The sequence below is a fragment of the Arachis ipaensis genome, chromosome B8 (genome assembly GCF_059453495.1).
Source record: "Arachis ipaensis isolate K30076 ecotype BB chromosome B8, ASM5945349v1, whole genome shotgun sequence".
Lineage (NCBI taxonomy): Eukaryota > Viridiplantae > Streptophyta > Magnoliopsida > Fabales > Fabaceae > Arachis > Arachis ipaensis.
This window is the reverse complement of record NC_142443.1, coordinates 3604460-3631007: the sequence shown is the minus strand read 5'-3', so window position 1 is coordinate 3631007 and position 26548 is coordinate 3604460. Positions and strand designations below refer to the sequence as shown.

The following is a 26548-nucleotide window of genomic DNA, read 5'->3' as shown; positions in this document are numbered from 1 at the left end:
ATTACTAAATTACTATTTTTGGAAAAAAAAAATAATAAGTACATGGACTAAAATAGTAATTAAATATTTTTATCTTTTCTTTTAATGAGAATATTTATTTAAATACTTAATTTAAATGATATTTAAAACATGCATCAAATCTGTCATTAGTTAAGAAAATGAGAAAACCAAATTTTTTGTTATGTTAAATTCTTTGGTGACAGTGATAAGCACGTTTCCTTTATCTGGTCATCGGGTCAGTCTAGCCAAAAAATAATTCAACCCGCCTGAAAACCCACTCATGAACCCGCCCCACCCATACTCTCCTATGTAAGCACTCATGTTTTATGGGTTTTTCTTATTGTTGTTGGTCTATGAGTTTCACAACATGTAAAATAATATAAAATAGTGAAAATCTTGAAAACCTAATAGTAGTCAACAACAATTATATCTGCGGAATGATTGAGCAATTCATTAGCTAATTTAGAACTGATCCAAAACCAATCCAAATGCAATCAAACTATTTCAGCAACTTATAACCAATTCAACATTTCAATTGTACCAAGAAGCCAAAGCTGAATGAAGAAGAATGAAATAGCTTGAAGAACAAAGACCAACAAAGGAATCTTAGAAGAGAACAGAACGAAAAAATCTGAATATACCTCTTTATTATTAGTGTAAGAAAAAAAGATCCATACAAAATCAATGATCTAAATCTCTCTCTTTACCTGATTAGTCATAGCTATTTATACATGTACTTCAAAATTATTATGCAGATCGATAACCAAGTTGAGAACACTAATCTTAACAAACCAAACTTAAAAGTAGAATAGCAAAACAGTCTTCCTTGCTAACACATTGACACGTGTACTCCCCATTTATACATTGCTAACACATTGCTACCAAATAAAGCTTAATAACCAATCTCATTAGAAGCTATTTACACATGTACTTCAAAATTATTATGCAGATGAATAACCAAGTTGAGAACACTAATCTTAACAAACCAATCTCAGTCTTCTTGGCTTTTTATTTTTTTATCTTTGCTATCTTTATTTGTACCTTCAACAAATTCATCCAGTGCCATACTTATGCCTAATCAGTTCAGCAACCAGTCAACATTTTATGATTTAAAACTTACAATTAATCAACAACAAAATATAAAGAAAAAAGCATAATCACAGTGCAGCTAAGCAATCAGAATCAAACCATAAATATCTCATAATTACGAAAATTTCAGCAGTCCATCAGAATGCAATGAGGCATGCACCATATCATCATCAACATTTTAGAATCAGGAAATCAGCTACTGGAATCACCAATCCAAAATTAGAATAAATCAGCATCAACATCTGAAGGCAGGATTAATAAATTGAACAATTGAATTTAAAACTCATCAACAGAAAGAATTCAAATAAAGAATCAAGAAATTAATATCTGAACAATCAGAATCATAAAAAAGACACCACATGCAGATTGAGAATAAAGTTCAAATTTTAGAAGAGTCGAGTCCGAGAGAGTTACTCTGAGACTTTAGACCTGAGGGTTTAACATTTGAAAACTTTGGCCATCGTGATAAACTGCAACTGCGAAACACCACACGCAGAACAGAAGCAACGACGGTGAGATACGGTGTGAATTGGACAACCAGAAACGATGCCGGCGAGGAAGGGAGTAGCAGACACGCGACGGGGGTCAGAAGCAGAAACGACGCAAAAGATGAAGGTAGAACCCGCGACGACACACGACGAGGATTGGAGACACGGCGACGACGACCCACGGCGAGGAGCAGAAAATCATTAACGACGACCCAAGGCGAGGAGCAGCGAGGCAGCGACAGAGTCAAAGAGGGCGACAGATAGACAAGGAAGAGAAGGGCTCGGTGATCACAACTATGTGGGGCTGTGTGGCCTGCGGTGGCTATGGGGTGGGTGGCTGTGGGTGGCTACGTTTCTTTTTGAAAGTCTCTGCATTTTCAGAGAGTAGAGGCTAAGAGGGGTGGGAGTGGGTTGCGGGTTTTGGGTTGTCATTTGTTTTATTTTATTTTTTTTGTATTTTTTTTCCTAACCTATAAAACCGGGCTCTTATGAGGGGGGGTATTCGAACCGTAATCCTTTAATAAACCCCCCGGATCAGGAGATTCACCGGTTAATTTCCGGTTCAACATATTTTCTGTTCAGTTTTTTATCAGCCAGCCGATCCAGCTCGGGTTCGAAAACTATCTTATAATGGGGAGTGACTCTTTTAACAATTTGAGAATCAACCATAGTTAGTAAAGTAACCTGTTGATTAATGCTCTGATGGAAGCCATCATTTCACATTTCATATTTTAAATGAGGCTCATTTGTTAACACAGATACTTTATGCACACCAAGTACAGTTTATAGGTATCTATTGTTTTACTACTTAGAGTTAATAATACCCCAAAAGAAAAAGTAAATGTCATTGTCAACCATTAATGTTTGCTTTAAAAGAAAACATGTAGTCATGTAGATTGTATGGCTTCTAAATAGCAAAGTCACAGAGTTGGTATTGTCTTAGTGATTGATGTGGTTCCATCCATTCTATTAATTGCACCAACTTCTTAATAACACCATAGATTTATAACAGATGACATAAATCCTAATTTAAAAACCTATTGAATAATGTTGGATTAACTTTTGTTTTTGATCGCATACCCTAAACATAGCCACTTTAAGAATTTGATAGAATTATCGTCATTTTTTATAAATATTAGTTATTTGAAAATAGTAATATAATCACATCATATGCAAGTTATGAAAAATAATTAGAAGTTTTAATTATACTCCTATTTTTTAAATATATAATTGATTGAGATTATATAATATTTAGTGATTAATATTTGAGTAAATTATGTTATACAATATATTTTTTTTATCTTAGTTATCAGTTATCAGAGCTATTTTAAATATTATTTATATCAATATCAACAGTTATTTTTTAAAAAAATTCTCTAATTATATATTGGACATAATTAAATAAATAACAAAGATAAGATTAAATAAATTTGTTGAATTGATACATTTTTCGTCTTTCAATAATAGTTAAAAGTTTCAAAAATAGTCATCAAGGTTTATTTTGTTTCAATTTTGTCTTAGGATAAGTTTTTCCTTTGAATTAAATGTACTCTTCCTGAATAATTTTTTACACAATTTTACAATTCTTTATTTATAGTTTTGTTCTCCTATACTATATAAATTATTGGGCATAACACAGCTGTGAAGAATAATAATAATAATAATAATAATAATAATAATAATAATAATAATAATAATAATAATAATATTTTTGACAGAAATTAAATAAGTTAATGATTTTTATAAACATGGTGTTCAAATGCTTACCAAAGGGACATTTGATCGAAATCAAAATAATAATATAATCACATCATATGCAAGTTATGAAAAATTATTAAATATTTTAATTATACTCCTATTTTTTAAATATATTATTGGTTGAGATTATATAATACTTTAATGATTAATATTTGAGTAAATTATCTTTTATACAATTTTATTGTCAACGATATATTTGATTCAAATTTAAAAACTTTAAGGATAAAGGTGAAACAAACTAAAACTTAGAGTATTCCTAAAATTTTAAACGAATTTCAGAGAAAAAAAAATATACTTTATCCAAATTTGTAATTATCATCTACTTACAATTCTAAAGCCTTTTGGAAGAATTTTGTCAAAAAAATTTTGAAAATACAATTTTATCGTTAACAATTAATATGGTAATTTGAGTCTTGCTCCTTAAAAGCTCGACTTTATTTATCCATCCCAACTCTTTCACTATTTAGTATTTTACAAGGTCATTTTGCAAAGATTAAATAAATTTGTAGAATAAATACATTTTTTGTCTTTCAATAATAGTTAAAAGTTTTAAAAATAGTCATCGAAGGTTTATTTTGTTTTAATTTTGTCTCAGTATAAGTTTTCACTTTCAATTAAATGTACTCTTTGTGAGTAATTTTTTACATAATTTTACAATTCTTTATTTATAGTTTTGTTCTCCTATAATATATAGATTGTTGGACATAACACAGCTTTGAATAATAATAATAATAATAATGACAGGAATGAGGATAATGATTTTCATAAACGTGGTGTTCAAGTGTTTACCAAAGAGACATTTTATCGAAATAAAATTAATAGTATAGTCACATCATTTGCAAGTTATGAACAATGTGTAAAAATTTTAATTATACTCCTATTTTTTAAATATATAATTGGTTTAAATTATATAGTAATTTAATGATTAATATTTTAGTAAATTATCTTTTATACAATTTTCCTATCAACGATATATTTGATTCAAATTTAAAAATTTTTTGGATAAAGGTGAAACAAAGTAAAATTTAGAATATTTCTTGAATTTTAAACAAATTTCAGAGGCAAAAAATATACTTTACCCAAATTTGTAATTATCATCTACTTACATTTCTAAAGCCTTTTGGTAGAATTACGTAAAAAAATCTCTAAAATACGATTTTATCGTTAATAATTAATATAGTAATTTAAATCTTGCTCCTTAAAAGCTCAGCTTTATTTATCCATCCCAACTCTTTCACTATTTAGTATCTTACAAGGTCATTTTGCACTTAATGTTAGCTAAACCATGCAAGACCTAAAACTTGTGAAATTTATTGCATCTGAAGAAGGTAGTTGTGCTTTCAAAGACATATTAACATTCTATAAATGGACTTCAACAAGCATTGGTCACCACAACATATTGTTTGGAGTTTGTCAAGTACTCTATTTTACACTTTGTAATCCTAAGTATGAGTGATATACCTCCAACAGAAGTTGAGGTTCCACAACTCCCTGATGAGATTATAAGTGAGATCCTCTATTTATGTGACGCTCAAACCATTGTCAGTTTCAGTGCTACTTGCCGTTATTGGAGGCAAAGGGTAACTTCATTTGAATTTCTCAGTCAAATCTCAAGGATATGGAAAAGGCGTGGCTGCTCACTATTCATTCACTTTGGGTTTGCATCTCCTGTGATCACCTCGGTGGATTGGATAATGAAGATTGATGCCGTTACCGGGGAAACCGGCTACCTCAACTTGCCTTTTCTTTTAACCCAACACGGTTGGTTTCAGCTCATTGGAGTCGAGATGGGAATCTTCTGTATCCGTTACTCCTCCCTTGGAAGGAGAAGCCACTTGGTGATTTGGAATCCAGTTTTTCAAATCCCTCGGGTACTAGATGATCCTTTGCAAGGTGGTTATTGTGAGGGTGCTTTCACTTATGCCTTTGCTCACTTTCCTAACAGTGTTCATTATGCAATTTTGCATGTATTTAAAGATGAACCCGAAAGCACTGCTTACACTTTAACTATGTATACAAGTTTCACTAGGAATTGGCATGTTAGAATTGCATGTCCTTCGTATGTGCAACGGTTGGATCATTCATATGTTGCAGCCAGTGGTGTTGTGTATTGGCTTGCTGACCGTGAAGACAATGATCAACCATACATTGTATCTTTTTCATTGATGACATTGACTTTTGGCCAAATTTACGTCCCTCCTCAAGCTACGTCTCATTGTGGTTGCCTTTTGGTTAGAGATGGATGTCTATGTTTGGCATCAAATAATCACACAATCTATTCATACAACTCAGTTATATGGCAAGTAAGTGACACCCATGGAGGTGTTAACTGGTCACAACTATTTACATATAATGGAATAGGTACTTTGTACGTGCCAGCTGTCATGGTTGATCATGATGTTATCCAAGTTATGGAGAGGCACCTACAACTGGTTGGGGCTCAAGTCATTGCGTACTCTCAGTTTTTTATGGTTCGATATAACCCCATTGAAGGCACAAGAAAGAGGCTTCATCGGGTTTTTTATGATAATTATGTTAAGATTAAATCTATCCATGCATATGAAGAAACTTTATTTCCTGTGTGATGGATTACCTAGAAAGTTGTAATAGCCATGCGTTGCTCCAAACTATGCTTCCTAGGACTTAGGGTTTAAAGCTTTAAGGGTTGTGTGCTATTTAGAGTTGGTTTTAGTGGAAAACTATGTCTTTGCTTATTGTGGTTTGTTTAGTGTGTATGAGTGTTACCACCAATGTCATATATTGGTTCGACTTGCATTGTACAACGAACACCATGCATGGCATTGTTGGTTCGTTTGTAGTATTTATCCTTTATTTTTAAGTTCATCTGCCTTATTTGTGTTGTAAGGGTTTGTATTTGAGTTGGTGCAAAGTATTTTATTTATTATGCTGTGTTTTTATGATTATATACTTCGATGGGTTTGAAAAGAAAATGTTCGATTTCTTTCTCTTAGAAAGACACAACACATAGTGAAAGTTTGCCAAATAGTTTCCAATTGTATACCGTATTTGATGAGCAAGTTATATTAAAAATATCAAATCTTAAAGGGCAGCTTTGAATGACTCAAGAGAGTTTGATTATGTTATGAAACAACTTTGGATAAATGAAAAAAAAAATATTAGTCACACCAAACATAGCATTCAAAATCAATCTTAATGAAGTTGTTTGGAATAAAAAAAAGTAAAAAATAATATTGTTTACATAAAATTGTCCTAACATTTACTATCATAATCAAAGAGTTCTTCGAAGAAAGGAAATAAACGATTTTATCATACACACACACAATCCTAATAATATTAAAAAATGTTTGACAAAACTAAAATAATATTGCTATGCATGCACCCCTAGCATTATCACAAACAGGATAATACTTTGCATGTTAAAGCACCGTGTTGTTAGTGTATTACCAAAAGTTATTACATTTAATGTTGGTTTATGTCCATCCTACTTGATTGCTAATGAACTATGCTAAATGGGTGTTGACTTTCTCAAGATATTAGAGGCTAGGTGTAATTATTACTTAAGTATCTACTTTTACTTATATGTATATTTATTAGTTTGCCTCTTTTTACACTGCACTCACTAATTATTATCAAGTGGTTCAAAATAAAAAATTAAATGAAGATGGGACATGAAATATTGCTTCAGGTCATTTCTAAATCTTTTCTTACTTATTGTGGAGTAGTTCAAGACAAAGAATTAAATGGAGATAGATATGAAAGATTTCCTCCTGTCATTTCAATCTTTCTTACATTGCCTTTAGTATACTTAAAACTTAATAGATGTTAGCTTAATATCAAAATAAGAAGTAGAATTTTTGTAAGATATGATACCATTATTTATAATCTAGATTTATTAAATTTTTTAAATATTATTTACTATTTTTGTAGGAATTATTAAGTCATTCAGGAATATAATATATAATTATATATACTATAAAAAAAATTTTAAATTCTTCATTATGCACTATGCAGCGACAAATTCATTATCATATCATCTAAAATTCTCTTAAGTATATAGTCAATGGTAATGATTATTATAACAAAATGAATTAATAGAGATAAATTAAAATATATCAAAAAAAATTGCTAAAATTGCAGCTAATTATTTTTTGCAATTAAGTATTATAAAAAAATAATTCTTAAATTGTCTAATCGGTGAAGATGGTTGTTTATATCATCATTTATTTTTTTAAGTTATAAAAGTTAGCTTCTTTATTTGCTTTTTGCCACCTTCACTATTTAACTTGAAGTTTGCATCATCTACTGTTTCATTTTACATCTATCACATATTTGTCAGGTTGCCAATTTGAATGAAGGCTAATGCTACATTTAAGAGAACTATCTAAAAGTAGTGAAAGATAAAACAATAAAGCATGCAACTATGTATTAAAAAAAATATTTTCAAACCTTAACAATACACATCAACTAGCATAGATAAAGGTGCCCATATATGATGGAGCTAAGAAGAATTAATTCCTCAACTTAAAGAAACTAAACTAACATTTGGTTCCGGATCAAAAAAATAAGACGACAAGTAGAATGGCATCTTCTAAACTTTTGTATGATTTATCAATAAGTTCCAATAAAGAGAACAAGTTAAACATAATGGCAAGGTTAGAAATGGGATAGTATAAAATATCCTTTAGGCCCCATGTGATTTATTCCTAGCCAAAATTTATGTAATAGTTATGTGCAAACCGGTTATATGCCAAATACTAAAGCCCTGGTTGCATGCTTCATTACATAAGTCATGTCACTTCTTTGAACAATTTGATTGTTATTGTCCGAACAAAAAAAGAAAAATGTTTCTTGATTTAGCTTCCATGTTTTGTAATAAATAGGCACTACCACCACACTACCCTTATGCACAACTTTTTCATCTCCACTAAAAACCTTAACCTGCTCATCTGTTCAACTAAAGGGAAGCATGAGTGACATAGCTCCCACAAAAGCCTACCCTTTAACTCTTCCTGAAGAATTAATCTTTGACATTTTTCTCAAGAGTGATCCGAAAACATTGGTTGCATGCAGAGCTACAAATCACTACTGGAGGGACAAATTGAATGCGATTCCATTTTTGCAAGAGACACACTCAAAGTGGAAAGCAAGAGGCCAGTTCATCTATCTTCATTTTACTCTTGGACCTTTCAATCAAAGGCCTGATTGGATCATGAAGATGGATGCTACAACAGGGGAAGCCATGCAGCTTGCATTGCCTGTAACAATAAATCCTGGAGGTTGGTTTCGAATAATTGGCACCGCAAACGGCAATGTATGTATGCGTTTCTCCTCTACAGGTAAAGCACCTCAAATATTAATATGGAATCCTGCTGCTAATACATTACGCAGTATACGTGATCCTACTCAACACTTTTGCACTATGTGCACATTCACGTATGCCTTTCTATACTATCCTGGGTCTTCTAAGTATGCAATAGTTCATATATTTAAAAGGAATTTAGGCGATCAGGATTCTTGGCTAACCATGTTTTGTGCTGAAAGCTCCGATTGGCAATATGTTATTCCTTGTCCCAAGTATGTAAAGAACTTAGATCAAAATTGTGTGACCAGTGATGGAGTTGCCTTTTGGTTGAGTTGGTCCATGCATGACTCAACATATCCTTCCTATATTGTTTCATTTTCCATTGCAAACAAGAGTTTTTTTACTATACCAATACCACATCATATAGTGTCACATGATCATCGGCTCTTGATATATCAAGATTCTCTTTGCATGGTTTCCAATAGAGATACTCGTGATGGGTATGAAATAAATATGTTCAGAATTCTTAAAAATGGAATTCACTATGCATGGGAAAAGATTTTCACATTCACTGGCATAGGAAGCCTAGAAAACCCTGTTTTGATTCATGAAGAAGAACTTATTTTGTTAAAGAAAACCCACAGAGAGAGAAATGCACTTATGCGCCGTCCAGAAACATCCCAATTCATGTTTTTAAGATTTGATCCACTAAGTCAACATAAGAAGATACTCAATGCTCCATTTTATCTGGGACATGTACAACTTATATCAACGCACGTTTATTCACAAGGATGCTTTCCAGTGTGATCACTTGTGGTTTTAGGCTAGATGTGTTAGATGGTACAATGTGAAGTGTATTATTAAATGTAGCAACTACTATTTAAAAGACCGTGGCAAGATCTTATTTAACTCACATGTCGCTTATGATGCAAAGACATTAGTGTTTTCCCAGTTTTAATTATTTCCAATGTTATATACTAAGTTTAAGTTCAATGCTATGTAATTTAAGTCTTTTTGTGTGTATTTTAATATTCCAATGAAATTCTATTCCATGAAGTGTAAGTGTGTTGGTTGCCATTAAGAGTAGTAAAGCTAAAGAGTAGTCTATAAAAATTAAGAGCTACTATTATATGTATTCCGACTATTATGCTAGCATGAACAAAGTATATAATGACTTAAATTATTCACTTATTAAAATGGAGGTACTAAAAAAATAGAAAAAAGTGTATTATAAAGTCAAAATTGTGTGATGGTGAAAACTATTCTATTCAAAATAAATGGGGTTGTTGCCCCCAGAGCTTTTATAAAATCTTTCGGAACAAAATTATATAGAATATAATTAGAATTCATTTGGTCAAAACTTTATACACTATATGAAGTATATTGTGTTTAAGTCTTAAACTCATCCGTTTTGACTTCTTTTTTTTTAGCAAAATTTGTTGATTAATGGACTATTTATCTTTTCTTCAAGTTGATTAAAAAAATGAGCTCTCTTACTATTTTTCTTCAATTTCGTTGGACTAATGCAGTTACTAAAATAGTCCTTTATAAATTAATTGCTTCAATAAAACTCATCATCATAATCATTATAATAATTAGTTTATTTATTTAATGGTATTTTATGTCTCATTGGTTTTATTTTATTTTTTACACAAAATATTATAATATTATTTAACTATTGCTGTCATTTTATTAGTGTAAACTAATGGAACATTTTTATAATTTACAACTTTTAAAGTTTTAAACTTCCAAACTAGGTTGTAAATAATTTTATTATATTTTTTCATATAAATTTTAAAAATTTTAATAGTGCTTTTATATTTAATTAATTTGGTACTATTTTACGCTGTGTTAGTTTTTGAGTTAAATTTAAAAAAAAAATATTCACAATACAATAAGAATTGTAATTTTTAGTATTTATCGTTCTAACTAAAAAAATTTAGTTCTTATTGAATAATTGAATATTTTAAACCATGCAGTATTCGAAAAGTACGATTTTAAAGCTTTTCAAAAAAAAATTTGTATAAAATTATGCTTTTATTATCATCTTAGTTACAAACTTAAAAGCAGTTATTTATTTAAATTTTATTTTTATATCAATATTTTTTTGTTTTTTCTATGTTACAATTTTGGCCCCCCCCCCCAGAAATATTTTTGAAGTTTTCATAATTGCTAGGGCTGGAATTGAGCCAAGCTGAAATGAGGTTGAACAGACTGAAGCTCGACTCACACAAATTGAGATTGGCTCAAGGCTCAACTCATTAATAATCGAGCCTATCTCTTAAGGTAAAGGTCGACTCACGCAAAGCTTACGACCTGGCCCAGATAAATAGAACATAATCTATACCGTTATATCAATAAATTATAACTTATATATTTTTAAAATATTTAAAAATATCAATTTCATATTGACACCTATGGATCAATTATAAATTTTTTATTTATATTATGCATCAAAATTATATATCAAAAATAAATATAAAATTGTAGATAATTAAGAATATTAATATATATATGTGTGTGTGTGTGTGTAATTAAAATTATATATTAATATATGAATATATATATACTATGAAAAGTAGTGTGTGTAATTAAAGTTATATATTAATATATGATTATATATACTATGAAAAGTAGTAGTATAGATTAAAATATTAAAATTATCATTGAAATGTTAAAATTATCACCGTGTGCCATCCATATTCCATATTATTATATAGATAAAGAAATTTTCCAAAAACACTTAATCACCTCTTTGCTAATTAGCTTTTTGTTAGTGGTGAAAAGATAAAAAAACTAATAATAATTCTATTATCCCTATGTACATGCTACCATCCCAAGAACCTCTAATGTAGGTAATGATGCAACACCTACAATTTTAGAGATGCTATAGTTGCTTGCGCAGTGCAAAAACTCTAATATCGATGCCATCATGTCAATATACGTAGGATAGCAACTTGGTTGCATGCCCAAGCAATCCTTTCTATTTGCACAAATTTTTTGTATTCTTAGTTATACCCCTCCTTATGTTTCTTAAACCAACATAGAGCAAATATGTGGCCAATCACTATCGAAAATCACAACAAAAAATATACAATCATAACACATTGATAAAATTTAGTTGCTGCCAAGGAGAGCAACCATACACACTCGATCCAAACAAACTTCCTTCTAAGAATACTATTTCCTGTAACTATAACCTCACAAATCAACCTACCTTCAATGTTTTTTTGTTCAACAAGTAGATGAATAATCAAGTTACCACTCCTTGCATCTCACAACCAACGCTTCCAAAAGATCTCATATTGGATATAATTTCCAGGTGTGATCCTGCTACAATTGGTAGATGCAGAATGTTGTCACATGAATGGAAAGAAGAACTCACAGGTGAGGCATTTTTGTGGCGGCAGTACGTAACCTGTTCAACAAGAGAAAAATCAATATTGATACAAATTTTCTTTCCTCATTGGACCGCACAAAACATCAGAATAATTAGGTTAACTCCTACCACAGGTAACATTTTATCCATCCCCTTACTGCCATACCAACCCAACTATGGAAACTTTGATATCATTGGAGAACACAACGGGAGCATATGTGCTAAATATTCAACGTTGGAGCAAAAGGTGGTACTTGTGGTTTGGAACATGCTATCCCGATCAATGAAACAAATTCCACAGCTAAAGCAGTTTACTCATCATATGGCAATCAATGTGTTTGCATTTGCATACCTTCCAAACAGTATTCATTATGTCGTTTGTCATGCTTTCAAAAAAAACCTTCCTAACAAGTTCCTTTACTATAGAATATATTCTTCCGCTGAGGCTAAGTGGACATCGACATTCGCATTGGGCGGTGATATTGGAAAGATTGGTCCCAGATATGTTGTCTTACATGGTGATATTTTCTGGATTAATTTCACTACGGATGAATTCCAGGTTGCGAAAAAATCCTCATCTTATCCTTAAAAACACAACAATTCCAAATCCTTCCCATCAGAGAAAGGTACAGATCTGATTTCCAATCACTAATGATTTTTGACAATCATGTTTGTTTTGCTTCCCACCCGCGACAAGAGGATAACTATACTATAAGTTTGTGGGCTATTAACAAGACTAAAGAAAACTCCTACACGTGGTCGTCTTTGTTCAAGCTCGGTGGCTTGAGAGTATATGATAATCCCTTATTATTTGTGAGCAAAGATCTGATAACGTTAGCGGACGATAGCATCCGCACAGGAAGACCTATAAATGAGCTAATTATGTCAAGCTTTAGAGAAGAGGTTCAGTATGAAAGGAGAATTTTGAAATACAAAATTTGGGGCCAGGAAGTTGAGCTGAAATTCATCACAGAATATTGCTATGGGTTGTTCCCTGTTTAATGCACTAAAAAATAAAATATTTTGATTATTCGTGTCATCTGTGTTGTTAAATTCTTGCTATTTGTATATTGTGATACCACTGGGTATGTAAGTATGTAACCATACAATGAGATGTACTAAGGTGCTTAATATATAAGCATATTAAACCAATAATGAGCTCATGTTAAAGAAGTCTAAATTAAATGACAAAGTTTTACCAATATTTAAAAAATCGAACCGATCATCAAACCGATTTCATTATTGATTCATTTGTTTAGCGGTTCAACCACTCCAACCGTGGTTCAATCAATATTAATATTTTTTAATCAAATAATATATAAAATTATAAATGAATATAGAAAAATTTAATTATAATCTAATACATATTTTAAAAAATATGCAAATTAAAGGTACAAGTAACTTATAATAAAAATTTAATCTGGATATATTAGTAAAGTAATTATAATAGTTTTGACAATCAACGCTTAAAATTCAATTAATTCAAAAGAAAATAAAAAAAATTATTTTGAATGTTTTGAAACTTAATTGAAACCTAAATTGAATATTAAACAATTAAAACTACTCATTCAGATGTTGAGAGATTGAATTTATTTAACTAGACTTCAATTAAATTATATTGAAATAAATTTAATATTTTAATGTTATAAATATTGTGGAATAATATAACCAAAAAAATAAGTATAATCACCATTTATCGGTAGATATTAATATTATTACAAGAAATAATAATAATAATAATAATAATAATAATAATAATAATAATAATAATAATAATAGATCTTTTGAAAAAACACAAAATAGTTATTGATTATATGATATTATATAATTAATAAAATAAGAAACACTACCACCAAGTTTACTAAATGTCACGTGAATATGTAGTGAAGGAGTCCATGTGTGGTTAATATAGTCATATACTCAATGAACTCCCCAATATATGTACCCACGTCTAGCTAATCTTCTCAAGATAGGACAAGTCACATCAAATAGTCAATAAGACAATTTTCTACCTCCAAAAGTGGAGGGATCTATCCAAGACAGATAGCTTCACACCTTTGGTCTCAAGGTTAGGATTCTCAAAACTCATTAAAAAAATTCGCACAAAGTTAGATTCATAGAAATTTTTTTTTTCCACACTACATTGCTAAAGTTTCACATATCTTTGAACTTGCAGATTCCTCTAAGGACTAACACAACACTATTGTGCATATTGTTGGAATACTATGGATCTATACAATGCAAAGGAAGCAAGGAAACACAGGCATCTTATCCTGGCTGAAAAGAGGAGGAGATTAAGCGAAGACGGGCAAAAAGGTATCTTAAATCTTAATCTGAACTTTTTATTCAGGTATAATCATCTATTCAAAAACATGTCCGACTAATATTGAATTGATTTGCAGAAAATCTTTGCCTCCAGAACTGGCCAAATACTACTACGAAGGGTTCACTTCATACGCTTCAGGAAAAGTTGACATCCCTCAAAAGGAAGCCACTCACACCAAACTTCACAGGCATGTTTTAATTGTTGTGCTCCAGCTATGTAACATTCAAACTAGAAGCCTTTTCATGTAACTCAAAAAATGTGGTTTATATTTTAGTTTGTAGTACTAAGGCAAGAGGTCAAATCCATAGAAATAATACATGAAGTTGCTATATTTTTTTATGATGTGTCTTGCAAGAGTAGATGTTATCATGTGAATAGGAAATATAACTCAGCATATACAATAATACAGGACAACAAAGTGATCCTATAACTGCACACACATCACTTGGCAAGACAATCAGTTCAAACAGAGCAACAGAGCAACATACTATCTGTGTAGTTCACAGGCAAAATAATGCCACCCCAGGTGATTCCTTTATCTACTTATTGAACCAAATGAAACTAAATACCATTAAAACTTCAGTCATTCACACATTTTCATATAATTACCGAACAACGTTCCTTGCATGCTTTAGTTTTCCGTCCAACTCATGCTCGGGAACAATCCGAACATCTGTCGGATTCAATTCAATGTGTTCAATGTCTCAACATGGGAGAACCGCATCATGAAACGCAATCAACCACAACTAACAATCATATTGCTACACCAGCCATAGTGGAAGATCGATCAATCAGAGCTAAGAAAGGTTTGATATCAAGTCATAATAGCAAATATCATACGTATCTGCATTATGCGTAGGCTGCATGAACGCATGACAAATCACTTTCATGAATTGGATAATTCTTTTATCGCTAATTAATTTGGCATAATTTTTTGCTCTGTTAGTGTTTTAATTAAATTGTCTCTAAAAAATATAGTCAATGTTCAATAAATATAAAATTTTTTAATATTTATCATTCTAACTAAGAGAAATTTAGTTCTGGTGTAATTGTTGACTATTTTAAACCATTCAAGACTCCAACAGTACTATTTTAAAATATTTTATAAAATTATTCATTTATTATCATCTCAGTGACAAACTCTAAAAGCCTGTTTTCGAAAATTTTGTTTCTATAGAAATAATACAATGTATTTTCTATGTTAAAGTTTTGCCTTCCTCGATAATATTTTTGAACTTTCGCCACAGTGCATTAAGGTACCACATATTACAGGCAAAAATTATCATTAATTTTGGTTTTATATCAATTTAAAAACAAATAATCTGCTTCTTAAAAATTACAGCGAGTGCACGACGAAAGTTTACCCATCCCATACAAGGACCAAGTAAAAACATGAGGACAGCTGAAACAGTTCGAGAAGAAGATGAAGTAGGTGCGTAACTGAAATTTATGAAACAAAGTCATTATTTTTGGTATTCAAACAAAACAACGTATTTGTCGAACCTAACATCATACTTTAAAACAAATAATCTTCTTCTTAAAAATTACAGTGAGTGTACGAGGAAAGTTTTTCCATCGCATACAAGTACCAAGTCAAAACCTTCAGACAGATGAAACAGTTGGCGAAGAAGATGATGCAGGTGCGTTAATGAAGTCTATGGAACAACATTATTATATTTTATTGTATTAAAACAAAAAAATATAGTTGTGGAAAATGACATGATATTTTAAACTATTAGGTTGCCCAATTTACATAGTATACACATATTAGAACCAGAGTTATGCAAGTTCCTTCATTACTCTGCAGCTACTTTTTTAGTTAACTTTATTTAGTTTGTTGTTTTACTATAAATCTATTCATTCTAACAGTTCCCATGCTACATGATATACATGCAATGGCAGAGCTTAGTGTGCACGATGGGGGACCATGGCCCCCAAAGTTTTTATAGCATCTTTAGTAAATAAATTATATAGAATATAATTAGAGTTCAGATCACAAAATTTGTGTGCACTGTACTAAGTGTCTTGTGTTGGAGTCTTAAAGTCTTCCATTTTTACTATGCTTTTTGTTCAAATTTGTACATTCATCAGCTATCTATTCTTTCTCAAAGTTGGTACATTAATGGGCTATCTTACAATTTTTCTTCAAATTCGTCGGACTAATTCACTAACTAAAATGGTCTCTTATAAAGTATTTGATACAACAAAATTCATCTTCATAATCATTATGATAGTTACTTTATTTTTTTATGCTATTTTATTTCTTATTGGTTTTATTTTTTTTTACGCAAAATATTTAAATATTCTTTAACTATTGGTGTGATTTTATTAGCAGTAGACTAATGGAGAATTTTCATAAGTTACAACTTTTACATTTTTAATCTTTGAAAATCATTTCTCCGTAATTACATTTTTTTGTATCATCTTTAAGAAATTGAATTATTATTTTATCTGTAATTAATTTGGTGATATTTTTTGCGTTGTTAGTTTTTTAATCAAATTGTTTCTAACACATATATTTAATGTTCAATAAATAATATCATTTTTAATATTTATCATTCTAACTAAAAGAAATTTTGTTTCGGTTTAATTATTGAATATTTTAAACCGTTCAATACTTCAAGAGTACTATTTTAAATTATTTTATACAAATATTCATTTATTATCCTCTTAGTGAAAAACTTGAAAAAGTTGTTGTCGAAAATTTTGTTTCCGTTTACATTAAAATTATGTATTTCCTTTGTCAAAGTTTCAGCCTCCTAAAAAATATTTTTGAAGTTCTGCCACAGTGTGTTAAGCTACCACATAATACAAGTGAAAATTATCATTATTTTTTGTTTTATATTAACTTAAAAAAAAGTAATTTGCTTCTTAAAAAATTGCAGCGAGTGCACGAGGGAAGTTTGCCCATAGCATACAAGTACCAAGTCAAAACCTTCAGGCAGATGAAACAGTTCAAGAAGAAGATACAGCAGGTGTGCACCCAAAATTTATGGAACAGCACCATTATTTTTGGGTATTAAAACAAAACAATGTATTTGTGGAACTTAATATCATATTTTAAACTATGAAGTCACCCAACTGATAGAATATTCATTAATTAGATGCAGGCCAAGCAGAACAACATTGTGATGATGACAATGAACTTGAAGAGATCACTGAAGGTAGTATTGCATTTAGTCAATCTGATTTTTATACCAAGCCGAAACCGTTATAACCATAACATGTGTTAGCTATTTTAGAAGTCTCATATCTTGACTTTGGCAACCCTGATTATCAATGCCAACATTGTGGAGCCACATTCTGGTATGAAGAACGCCTAAACAAGCACTGTCATGAGAGAGTTCCAAAATTTGGCCTCTGTTGTCGTCAAGGGCAGGTGGAATTACCGGTACTCCAACAACCTCCGGAAATTCTTCATCAGTTACTATCAGGTTGTGATGAAAAATCCATCCACTTTCAGAAGAACACCCGTACATACAATAGTATGTTTGCTTTCACGTCTTTCGGCGGAAAGATTGACAGATCCATTAACCACAGCAAAGGACCGCCAACATTCCTACTTCATGGCCAAAACTATCATTTGATGGGTAGTTTGTTACCACAAGAGGGAAGTCCTGCCAAATTTGCACAACTATATATTTATGACACACAGAATGAAATCAACAATAGAACTGCTGTTGTTAGGTACCTAACCATGACAAAGCTACATTCCAAAAAAAATGATTGGAACCTTAAGTGACAATTTATAGTTAATAATCATTATGTTGTTTGAACTGCAGCTCTGATAACAGCACAGATCATCTAGACAAAACCATTGTGGCTGACCTTATGAAGATGCTTGACACCCACAACGTGCTGGCAAAGACATTCCGAATGATGCGCGAAGTTATGAAATCCAATCCAATTCGCGATATTCGACTTAAATTGATTGGAAAGCGAGGCAAGGATGGAAGACGGTATAATTTGCCGTCTGTTGATGAGATTGCAGGGTTGGTGGTGGGAGATTTTGATGCGTCAATGAAAGAGAGAGATATCATTGTTGAAACGAGATCAGGAGCACTACAGCGAGTTTCAGAACTAAATCCATCATACTTGGCACTACAATATCCTCTGTTGTTTCCATACGGGGAAGATGGTTGGCGTGAAAATATTCCATTGAATAGGCCACAAAAAAATACAAATGCTGAAGATGCAAACATTAGTATGCGGGACTTTTTTGCATTCCGAGTTCAGCACAGACAATCATGCAAAGGTGCTTTACTATATTCTAGGCGTCTGTTTCAGCAATTCCTGGTCGATGCATTCTCAATGGTTGAAGCAGCAAGATTGAAATACGTCTATACGAAGCAAAAAAAGCTAAGAGCTGAAATTTACAAGGGCCTTAGAGATGCAGTTCTTAATGGAGAAACAGAAGCAGCCTCGCTAGGCAAACGCGTTGTCCTACCAGCAACCTTTACTGGGGGAGCCAGATACATGATACAAAATTACCAAGATGCTATGGCAATATGCAGGTCTATTGGGTATCCAGATTTGTTCATTACAGTTACCTGCAATCCTCAATGGGAAGAGATTCAACGTTATTGCAAGGAGAATAATCTAAAGCCAGAAGATAGGCCTGATACTGTTTGCAGATTATTTAAGGCAAAGTTGGACAAGTTGATTAAGGATATTCACATAAACAAATTATTCGGAAAGTCGACTGCAGGTAACATGCAAGAAAGTTTGTTTAATCATAACAACATTTCATGCTATTTAAGTACAGGTTAACTAACATATTGCAAATTGTTTCGTTGCAGTTATATACACAATTGAGTTCCAAAAGCGTGGATTGCCTCATGCACACATATTATTGTTTCTCGCTGCTCAAGATAAGTTTCCTGCTCCTGAAGATATTGACAGGATTATTTCAGCTGAGATTCCGGATCCAACTTTGGACCCAAAATATTATGAAGCAGTAAAGAGTCAAATGATGCATGGTCCATGTGGTATTGCTAGAAAAAATTCGCCTTGCATGGATAATGGACGTTGTTCTCGACATTTTCCGAAGAAGTTTATTGAATTTACGACAGTAGATCATGATGGATATCCAGTTTATAGGCGTCGCAATGATGGCCGAACGATTGACATTTCTGGAATTCCTCTAGACAATCGTTATGTGGTGCCGCATAATCGATACTTGCTGTTAAAATATGGAGCTCATATCAATGTTGAATGGTGCAATCAATCGCGTTCCATAAAATATCTCTTTAAGTATGTTAACAAGGGAAGTGATCGAGTGACAGCTTCTTTTTATTCAAGTTCAAACGACAATAATCCCACTGTTAAGCCTGTTGATGAGATTAAGTTGTTTTATGATTGCCGGTATATTTCTCCATGTGAATCTGCATGGAGAATATTTGCTTTTAATATTCACTATCGAAAGCCATCAGTTGAACGATTGAGCTTCCACTTACCAGATGAGCAGACAGTGCTCTTTGCAGACGAAGATGACTTGTCAACTACTATAAATAAAGCGACAGTTCGAGAATCTATGTTTGTCGCGTGGTTCAAGGCAAATAAAAAATACGAGATTGCAAGACAGCTAACTTACAATGAGTTCCCAAGTAAATTTGTTTGGAAGCGCAATGCCAGGATATGGGAACCAAGGAAAAGAAATGCTGTTATTGGAAGGCTCTTTTTTGTCCCTCCAACATCTGGAGAATTATACTATCTTAGAATGTTGTTAAACATTGTTCAGGGTCCAACAAGTTATAAAGATCTTAGAACATACAGGGATATTGTGTACTCATCATTTAGAGATGCATGCTATGCAAGAGGCTTATTAGATGATGATCAAGAATACATCGATGCCATTGAAGAAGCAAGCCATTGGGGATCTGGTCATTATTTACGGAAGCTTTTTGCAACTCTATTATGGTCAAACTCAATGGTTCGGCCAGAAGTCGTATGGAGCAAGTGCTGGACTTTGCTAGCTGATGGAATTCTTCACAATCACATGAACATGTTTCAATTACAAGGTTTTGTCTTAAACTATTATTAATCATGAAACATGTTATATCTTGCTTGCATCTCAATCACCAACATTGATTACGAATTACTTAAATATATATTATCATTATTTGAGTTTTCTGGGAATATTACCATGCTTATTTGTACAATAGTCTATAATACTATATCATATGGTATCTAACTTTATAGTTCATTATATACAATACAGATATGGTTTTGACAGATGACGAGTTATCTCAGTTGACTTTACTTGAGATAGAAGAAAATCTTAATCACAATGGCAAATCATTGCGAGATTTCCCAACAATGCCATTTCCCAATATCAAGATAACTCAATCTGTAAGAGAAGGTGCCTCCCGGAACAAACTAATCATGGATGAGCTTCGTTATGATCGACGTTCATTGGCTCAGCAATATGAAAATTACTTACTACAAATGACGACAGAGCAAAGACATGTGCATGATCAGATCATTAACGCAGTTAACTCGAATTGTGGCCAATTATTTTTCTTATATGGACATGGTGGCACTGGGAAGACATTCATTTGGAAAACTCTTGCAGCTGGACTTAGATCAAAAGGTGAAATTGTGTTAGCAGTGGCTTCAAGTGGTATTGCATCTCTTTTATTGCCTGGAGGCAGAACAGCACACTCTAGGTTTGCAATTCCTCTCACACCAGATGAATATTCCACTTGCAATATCAAACAAGGTACTCCTTTGGCAGAATTAATCATAAGAACAAAGTTAATTATTTGGGATGAAGCTCCTATGATGAATAGATTCTGTTTTGAGGCACTAGATCGAACGATGAGAGATTTGTTACGAGTTAACAATGAATCAAGCTCGGGATTAAGCTTTGGAGGAAAAACAGTTGTTCTAGGTGGAGACTTTAGGCAAATACTTCCAGTGATAACAAAAGGATCTAGGCAGGATATTGTTAATGCATCAATCAATTCATCCTATCTTTGGCAACAATGTAAGCTACTTAGGTTAACACAAAATATGCGTCTAAGAGTTACTAATGGAGATGAAAACATTGAAGATTTAAGGAAATTTGCAAATTGGATTCTTGATGTGGGTGATGGAAAACTAGGAAACTTAGAAGATAGTGCCAGTGTAATCAGTATTCCACCTGAGCTTCTTATAAAGGAATTTGATGATCCAATTGAGGCAATTGTTCAAGCTATCTATGGTGATTACTTAAAAGACTCGACTGATTTTAGTCATCTTCAAGGTCGCGCAATATTAGCTCCAACTACTAACATCGTTGAAGAGGTCAATCACTACATGCTTTCTTTGAACAGTCACGAAATGAAAACATACCTAAGTTGTAACTCAGCTTCCTTTAAAGGTGGTAATAACACGTTTGACAATCTTCACACTCCCGAATTTTTGGCAACTATCAAAACTTCAGGTCTTCCAAATCATGAGCTCAATTTTAAAGAGGGATGCCCTGTAATGCTTATTCGAAATATTGATCATTCAGCAGGACTTTGTAATGGCACAAGATTAGTCATCACTAAATTAGGAGAAAAGATTATTCAAGCAGAGGTGTTATCAGGAGACAACGCTGGTGACAAAGTTCTCATTCCTAGGATGACTTTGACTCCCTCTGATGTAAGATTACCCTTTAAATTTCAACGGAGACAATACCCACTGATACTGTCCTACGCCATGACTATTAATAAAAGTCAAGGACAATCTTTAAATCAGGTTGGATTGCTTCTTAAACACCCTGTCTTCACACATGGGCAGCTTTATGTTGCCGTCTCGCGCGTCACAAGTAAAAATGGTTTGAAGATTGTGATCTCACATGATGATTCAAACAACTCAACTGAAACAAGGAATGTGGTTTATTACGAAGTCTTTAGGAACATTTCATCTCATTCTGAAAATGCATACTCTATTGACTAAATAATCAGGTAACATCAAACCTTCCAGATTACCATATTACAACTATCGTATTCAAATTTACAATCCCATTTCTATATATGTCTTTCTATATCTATATTGTTATCTTAGGTCAACTACATCTAATATTTTCTTCTATCGATAATAACAATTAGCCCTTAATCCTACATTCTATAAAGCTATCTTCATAACTTCACCAATAATTTACGAAAGTAATTGCATATAAAAATTGTCACTTTTCATGTATCCTCTGTTTTTGACATTTCTAACAAAAAAAAAAGTAACCTTTCTCAACATGCTAAAAACTCATTGTTGATATCATTTCAGGGGATGGCCTGTTTACACAACTTCAGAAGTTCATTTTGAGCAAACCATGTATGATCTCTATGTCTATAAATATATTTATCATTTTTAATATTAGGTTCCATATAATGGATTCATTATACCTTTGGAATCACTTGCAAAAACAACTCATCCAACCAACTTCTTTCACAAATATTCATGACAAATATGAAATGCGTCGATAATTGATCAAACACTAACACGCACACAAATATTTTCTTATCATAAATTGTGTCTATTAATACAGCCATAACGACAAACTCATTGTATAAATAATTCCCAATTATGACCTACACATATTGTCTAATCTATTACTCCATTATAATTATATGGCATTAATGCTTTGCAATGTACTACATCGCAAGCTTATCATCTTCAAATTAACCCTAATAAATATTAAAATTAAGTTTCAAACTTTGTTATTCATACTCACACATGTCGATACAAATTTTGCCAATACGAAGCATTACTTCTTCCATGTTTACCGCGCGGAGGCGCGGGTGGACAGCTAGTTAAATTAGAATTTGCACCGTAAGAAGAATACAGCAGACGATGGCTGAATACGTGTTAATAGTATTATTTTTTGGGTGGGCCAGTAAGCTGAAATATTTAGCTTAGCTCCATGGTTGTCAAGTAGCCCAAGTATGATTTGGACACCTGGCCCCGTAAACCACGCGTTTTTCTTTCTTACCTTAAAATTAAAATTAATTAAGGAATATATAATTAAGTGGAAATATTGAGTATTCCTTAAAAAGAATATGAATATTGAGTAGGCACAACCGCTGCCAATTGCCGAGTGGAAAATTCGAAATCATACGAAATAAAAAAATTAGACGGCTTTCTCAATTCAATTCACGTGATTCGTGCCGCTTCTTATGGTCTTTGACTGACTCAAAACAAAGCAGTTTAAAATAAATCAATAAATCCCCTCAACTTTGAATTTTTTGGTGCCCTTAACTTTTTGAGTCTTTGAGGATAAATAAAAAGAACACTGAAATTTGAATAATTAGTAAGACTAATCTCCACCCAACTTGTATTGTACTTATTTTGACACATGATACAAATACAATACATGATGAATGGAAGTTGAGATATTTATACTACTAGTCACTAGCAGATCATTTCATTGTCATGAGTAGACATTATTCACACATATTATGTTGTTATTCGCTATTCTTTAATTTGAAACTCGAAAGTAACGTGCCTACCTCATTCCTGTCATTTTCTTTTTGTTTTACTGATTTATATGATTTTAAATTAATTTTATAGAAATAAATAGGGATAAGTGCCGGTAGTGAGCAATGGGTGAACACCGACGTTTGAAAGTTGCATGCTCATTAACAATTCTTTTTAAAAATCCAGTACGTGACTGCCATTTGCTACCTCAGAATGGATAAAATAAGAGACACTCGGATTTCGGGGTCAACCACGAAGAATGATGAATGATTTTGAAGGGACGGCGTTGGATACTATAGAACTCATTGATTTCAACCATGAATAATTAATTTGATACAATATTTTATGTGATTAATATATCTAACCCATAAAAAGAGGGGCAAATTTGATCGATATGCTTAGTATCATTTTTCAATGTAGTCTAAAAAGCATTCAATAATTTCTCTTTGCTTCATCATATCCTATAGTCATTCTTTCTAGTTTCTTGCCGTAGGATCAATTCAACATTCTTGGGAGCTATAATGTCTTTCGTGGTTTTTGGTCAATGGAGCTATTATAATGTTTCTTTTTTTTTTTGTTTACTTACGTATGGGCCTAAGCCCAAAAAGAAAAAACAAGGCTACAAGCTAAATTGAACGAGTATTGTTACCTGACCTAATTAGGGTGTGTTTAGTAAATACGTTGGTAGCACAAGAAGCGTGTTCAAAAAGATTGAACGCGCTAATTTTTATTTGGCTATTTTTTTTTCTAAACGCGAACATGATTCTGAGTTTAAACTCCCGTTCAGCAGAAGCAACAAATTGTAACTTTTGCTTTTAGCTTCGGCGTTCACTTCATAAATTAAAAAATTAATTGGCATTCTACCAATTTTACTATTTGTTACGATGGGTAACCGGAGATTAGTGGGCCGAATGACGTTGGTTGACCCAAACGTGTGAGGGAGGTGGCCAGCTGGTGCACCTGAAACTCAGTGTTCCTCCGTTCGACTTGCGCGTCTGGGAGAATGGGGGTGGTACCTGCAATGACACTCCGATGCCTAAGTTAGCAAGAGTGTGAGCAAGTTGAGAATGTATTGGGACTTAGTGATACCTGAGGGATGTCAGGGTATTTATGGAGGTGAACCAATAACCACCGCTGAAGTAGTGCCACCTTTTTAGGTGGATAACCGTTCCCATATCTTAGGGAGGTTAAGATATGGCTCTATGAAGTGGTTAGAGAGTTTCTAGGGGTGGTTACTCATTCGAATGAGTGTTATCTGCCAGCTAACCCTCGTATCCGACTTCTTTGGAGTAGGTCGTGTTCAGTACCGACTTCTGGGGATGAAGGCCGGTACTGGGGGAGGGCCAACCCCTTTGGGTTGGGCTTCTTTGCTTGGATCCTGGGTCCTATTTATTGGGCCAGGGTATGAACAGTGCCCCTACTCGAGCCCAATTTATTTTTAAGAGTTGGGTTCGAGTATTCAACTCGGGGTCGTAGCCGATTTGTGAGAGGACCGATGTGATGGTTTGAAAACCGACGTGATTTTTTGTGACCTTTTGGTTCTGACAGTTACGTCTAATCAAGCGTCGTGTCCGTTAGGGGTGTGCGTAGGGATTTAATAGCCTTGGTAACGGTGCATCCTTATTAATGATTGCCCCGATTTTACCGTTATGCCCCTAACGTTCTTATAAATATTTTCCCTCTCTTTCGTTGTTTCGTTTCTGCGATCTTTCAAATTTTCCTTGCCTTCGTTCGTGCTGCGTTCTTGCGTCTTCAAAGGCTTTTTGCTTCCAACCCTTATTTCCGGATAAAGGTTAGTTCTTTAATATGCCTTTGTAGATAAATTTGATTTGTAGACTTTAGTTTCGCATCCTCCTCCCTTTAGAGACCGTGTTGGTGACATTTCTTTTCCCCTTGTAGGTTTGTTATCCCCCTCTTTTTATAAAAAGAAATGGCTTCTGTAGATGCTCTCTCTCACTGGGTTGATGTCACGGTCTTAGGGGAGGAGCCCTCAGTCGATTCTGAGTTCATTACCAACCTTCGCACTCATCACAGAATTTGTACTTCTGAGGATGACGAACCAAAATACGAATTGGTAGTCCCGGGTCCTGAAGACCGGGTTTGTTTTGGAAGAGTCGATGAGGCGGCCCCTCATTTTTTCTTTATGTACGAGTGCATGATCACCCGTTTGGGTGTTTTTCTTCCTTTTTCGAATTTTGAGATATCTGTTTTGCGTCACTGTCGAGTCGCTCCCACCCAGCTTCACCCAACTCTTGGGGTTTTTTGAAATTTTATCAATTTATCAGCCAGGCTTTAGAGTTCCCGACTTCTTTAAAGATTTTCTTCCATCTTTTCCATATGACAAAACCCTTCAGTGGGCTAAACAATAAACAACAGTGGGTGTCGTTCCGAGCCATACAAGGTCGGAGACTTTTTACCCTTTTTGACGAGTCCTTTCATGACTTCAAGAACTACTTTTTCAAAGTGCAAGCTGTAGAGGGTCACCACCCCTTTTTTCTGGATGATCATTCTTCTCCCCGATTTCCTTTATATTGGCTGGAGGCCTCCCCTTGCGAGAAATATGGTCTGGATGATTTAACTGAGGTAGAAGCAGCCATTGTGGGGTTCCTCCGAGAAGCGTGGGGGAGGGCCCCATACTTGGATACTAAAAAATTTCTCCAGGGGTCGCCGTCCTTTGTCCAGTCACAATTAGGTAGCTTTTTGTGTTTCTTGCTTATTTCCGACTTGCAATTTCTTTTACCGACTTTGTCTGATTTCGGCTACCAATTTGTTTTTTTGTAGAG

General features: G+C 33.0%; 2 protein-coding genes across 2 annotated transcripts; both read left to right on the top strand.

The window, feature by feature from the left end:
* Positions 1 to 4783: 4783 nt before the first annotated feature.
* Positions 4784 to 5920, top strand: LOC148547011 (putative F-box protein At3g25460). Its single transcript, XM_088495254.1, has one exon. It carries the CDS (start codon positions 4784 to 4786, stop codon positions 5918 to 5920), a length of 1137 nt encoding a protein of 378 aa, XP_088351380.1.
* Positions 5921 to 13980: 8060 nt separating this feature from the next.
* LOC148547010 (uncharacterized) lies at positions 13981 to 22250 on the top strand. The gene is made up of 12 exons (XM_088495253.1): positions 13981 to 14066; positions 14175 to 14314; positions 14401 to 14850; positions 14960 to 15130; positions 15667 to 15756; positions 15875 to 15964; positions 17210 to 17299; positions 17429 to 17488; positions 17567 to 18011; positions 18107 to 19032; positions 19124 to 20344; positions 20545 to 22250. Exons 4-12 carry the CDS (start codon positions 15034 to 15036, stop codon positions 22248 to 22250), a joined length of 4725 nt encoding a protein of 1574 aa, XP_088351379.1. The 5' UTR covers positions 13981 to 14066; positions 14175 to 14314; positions 14401 to 14850; positions 14960 to 15033.
* The last annotated feature ends 4298 nt before the right edge of the window (positions 22251 to 26548 follow it).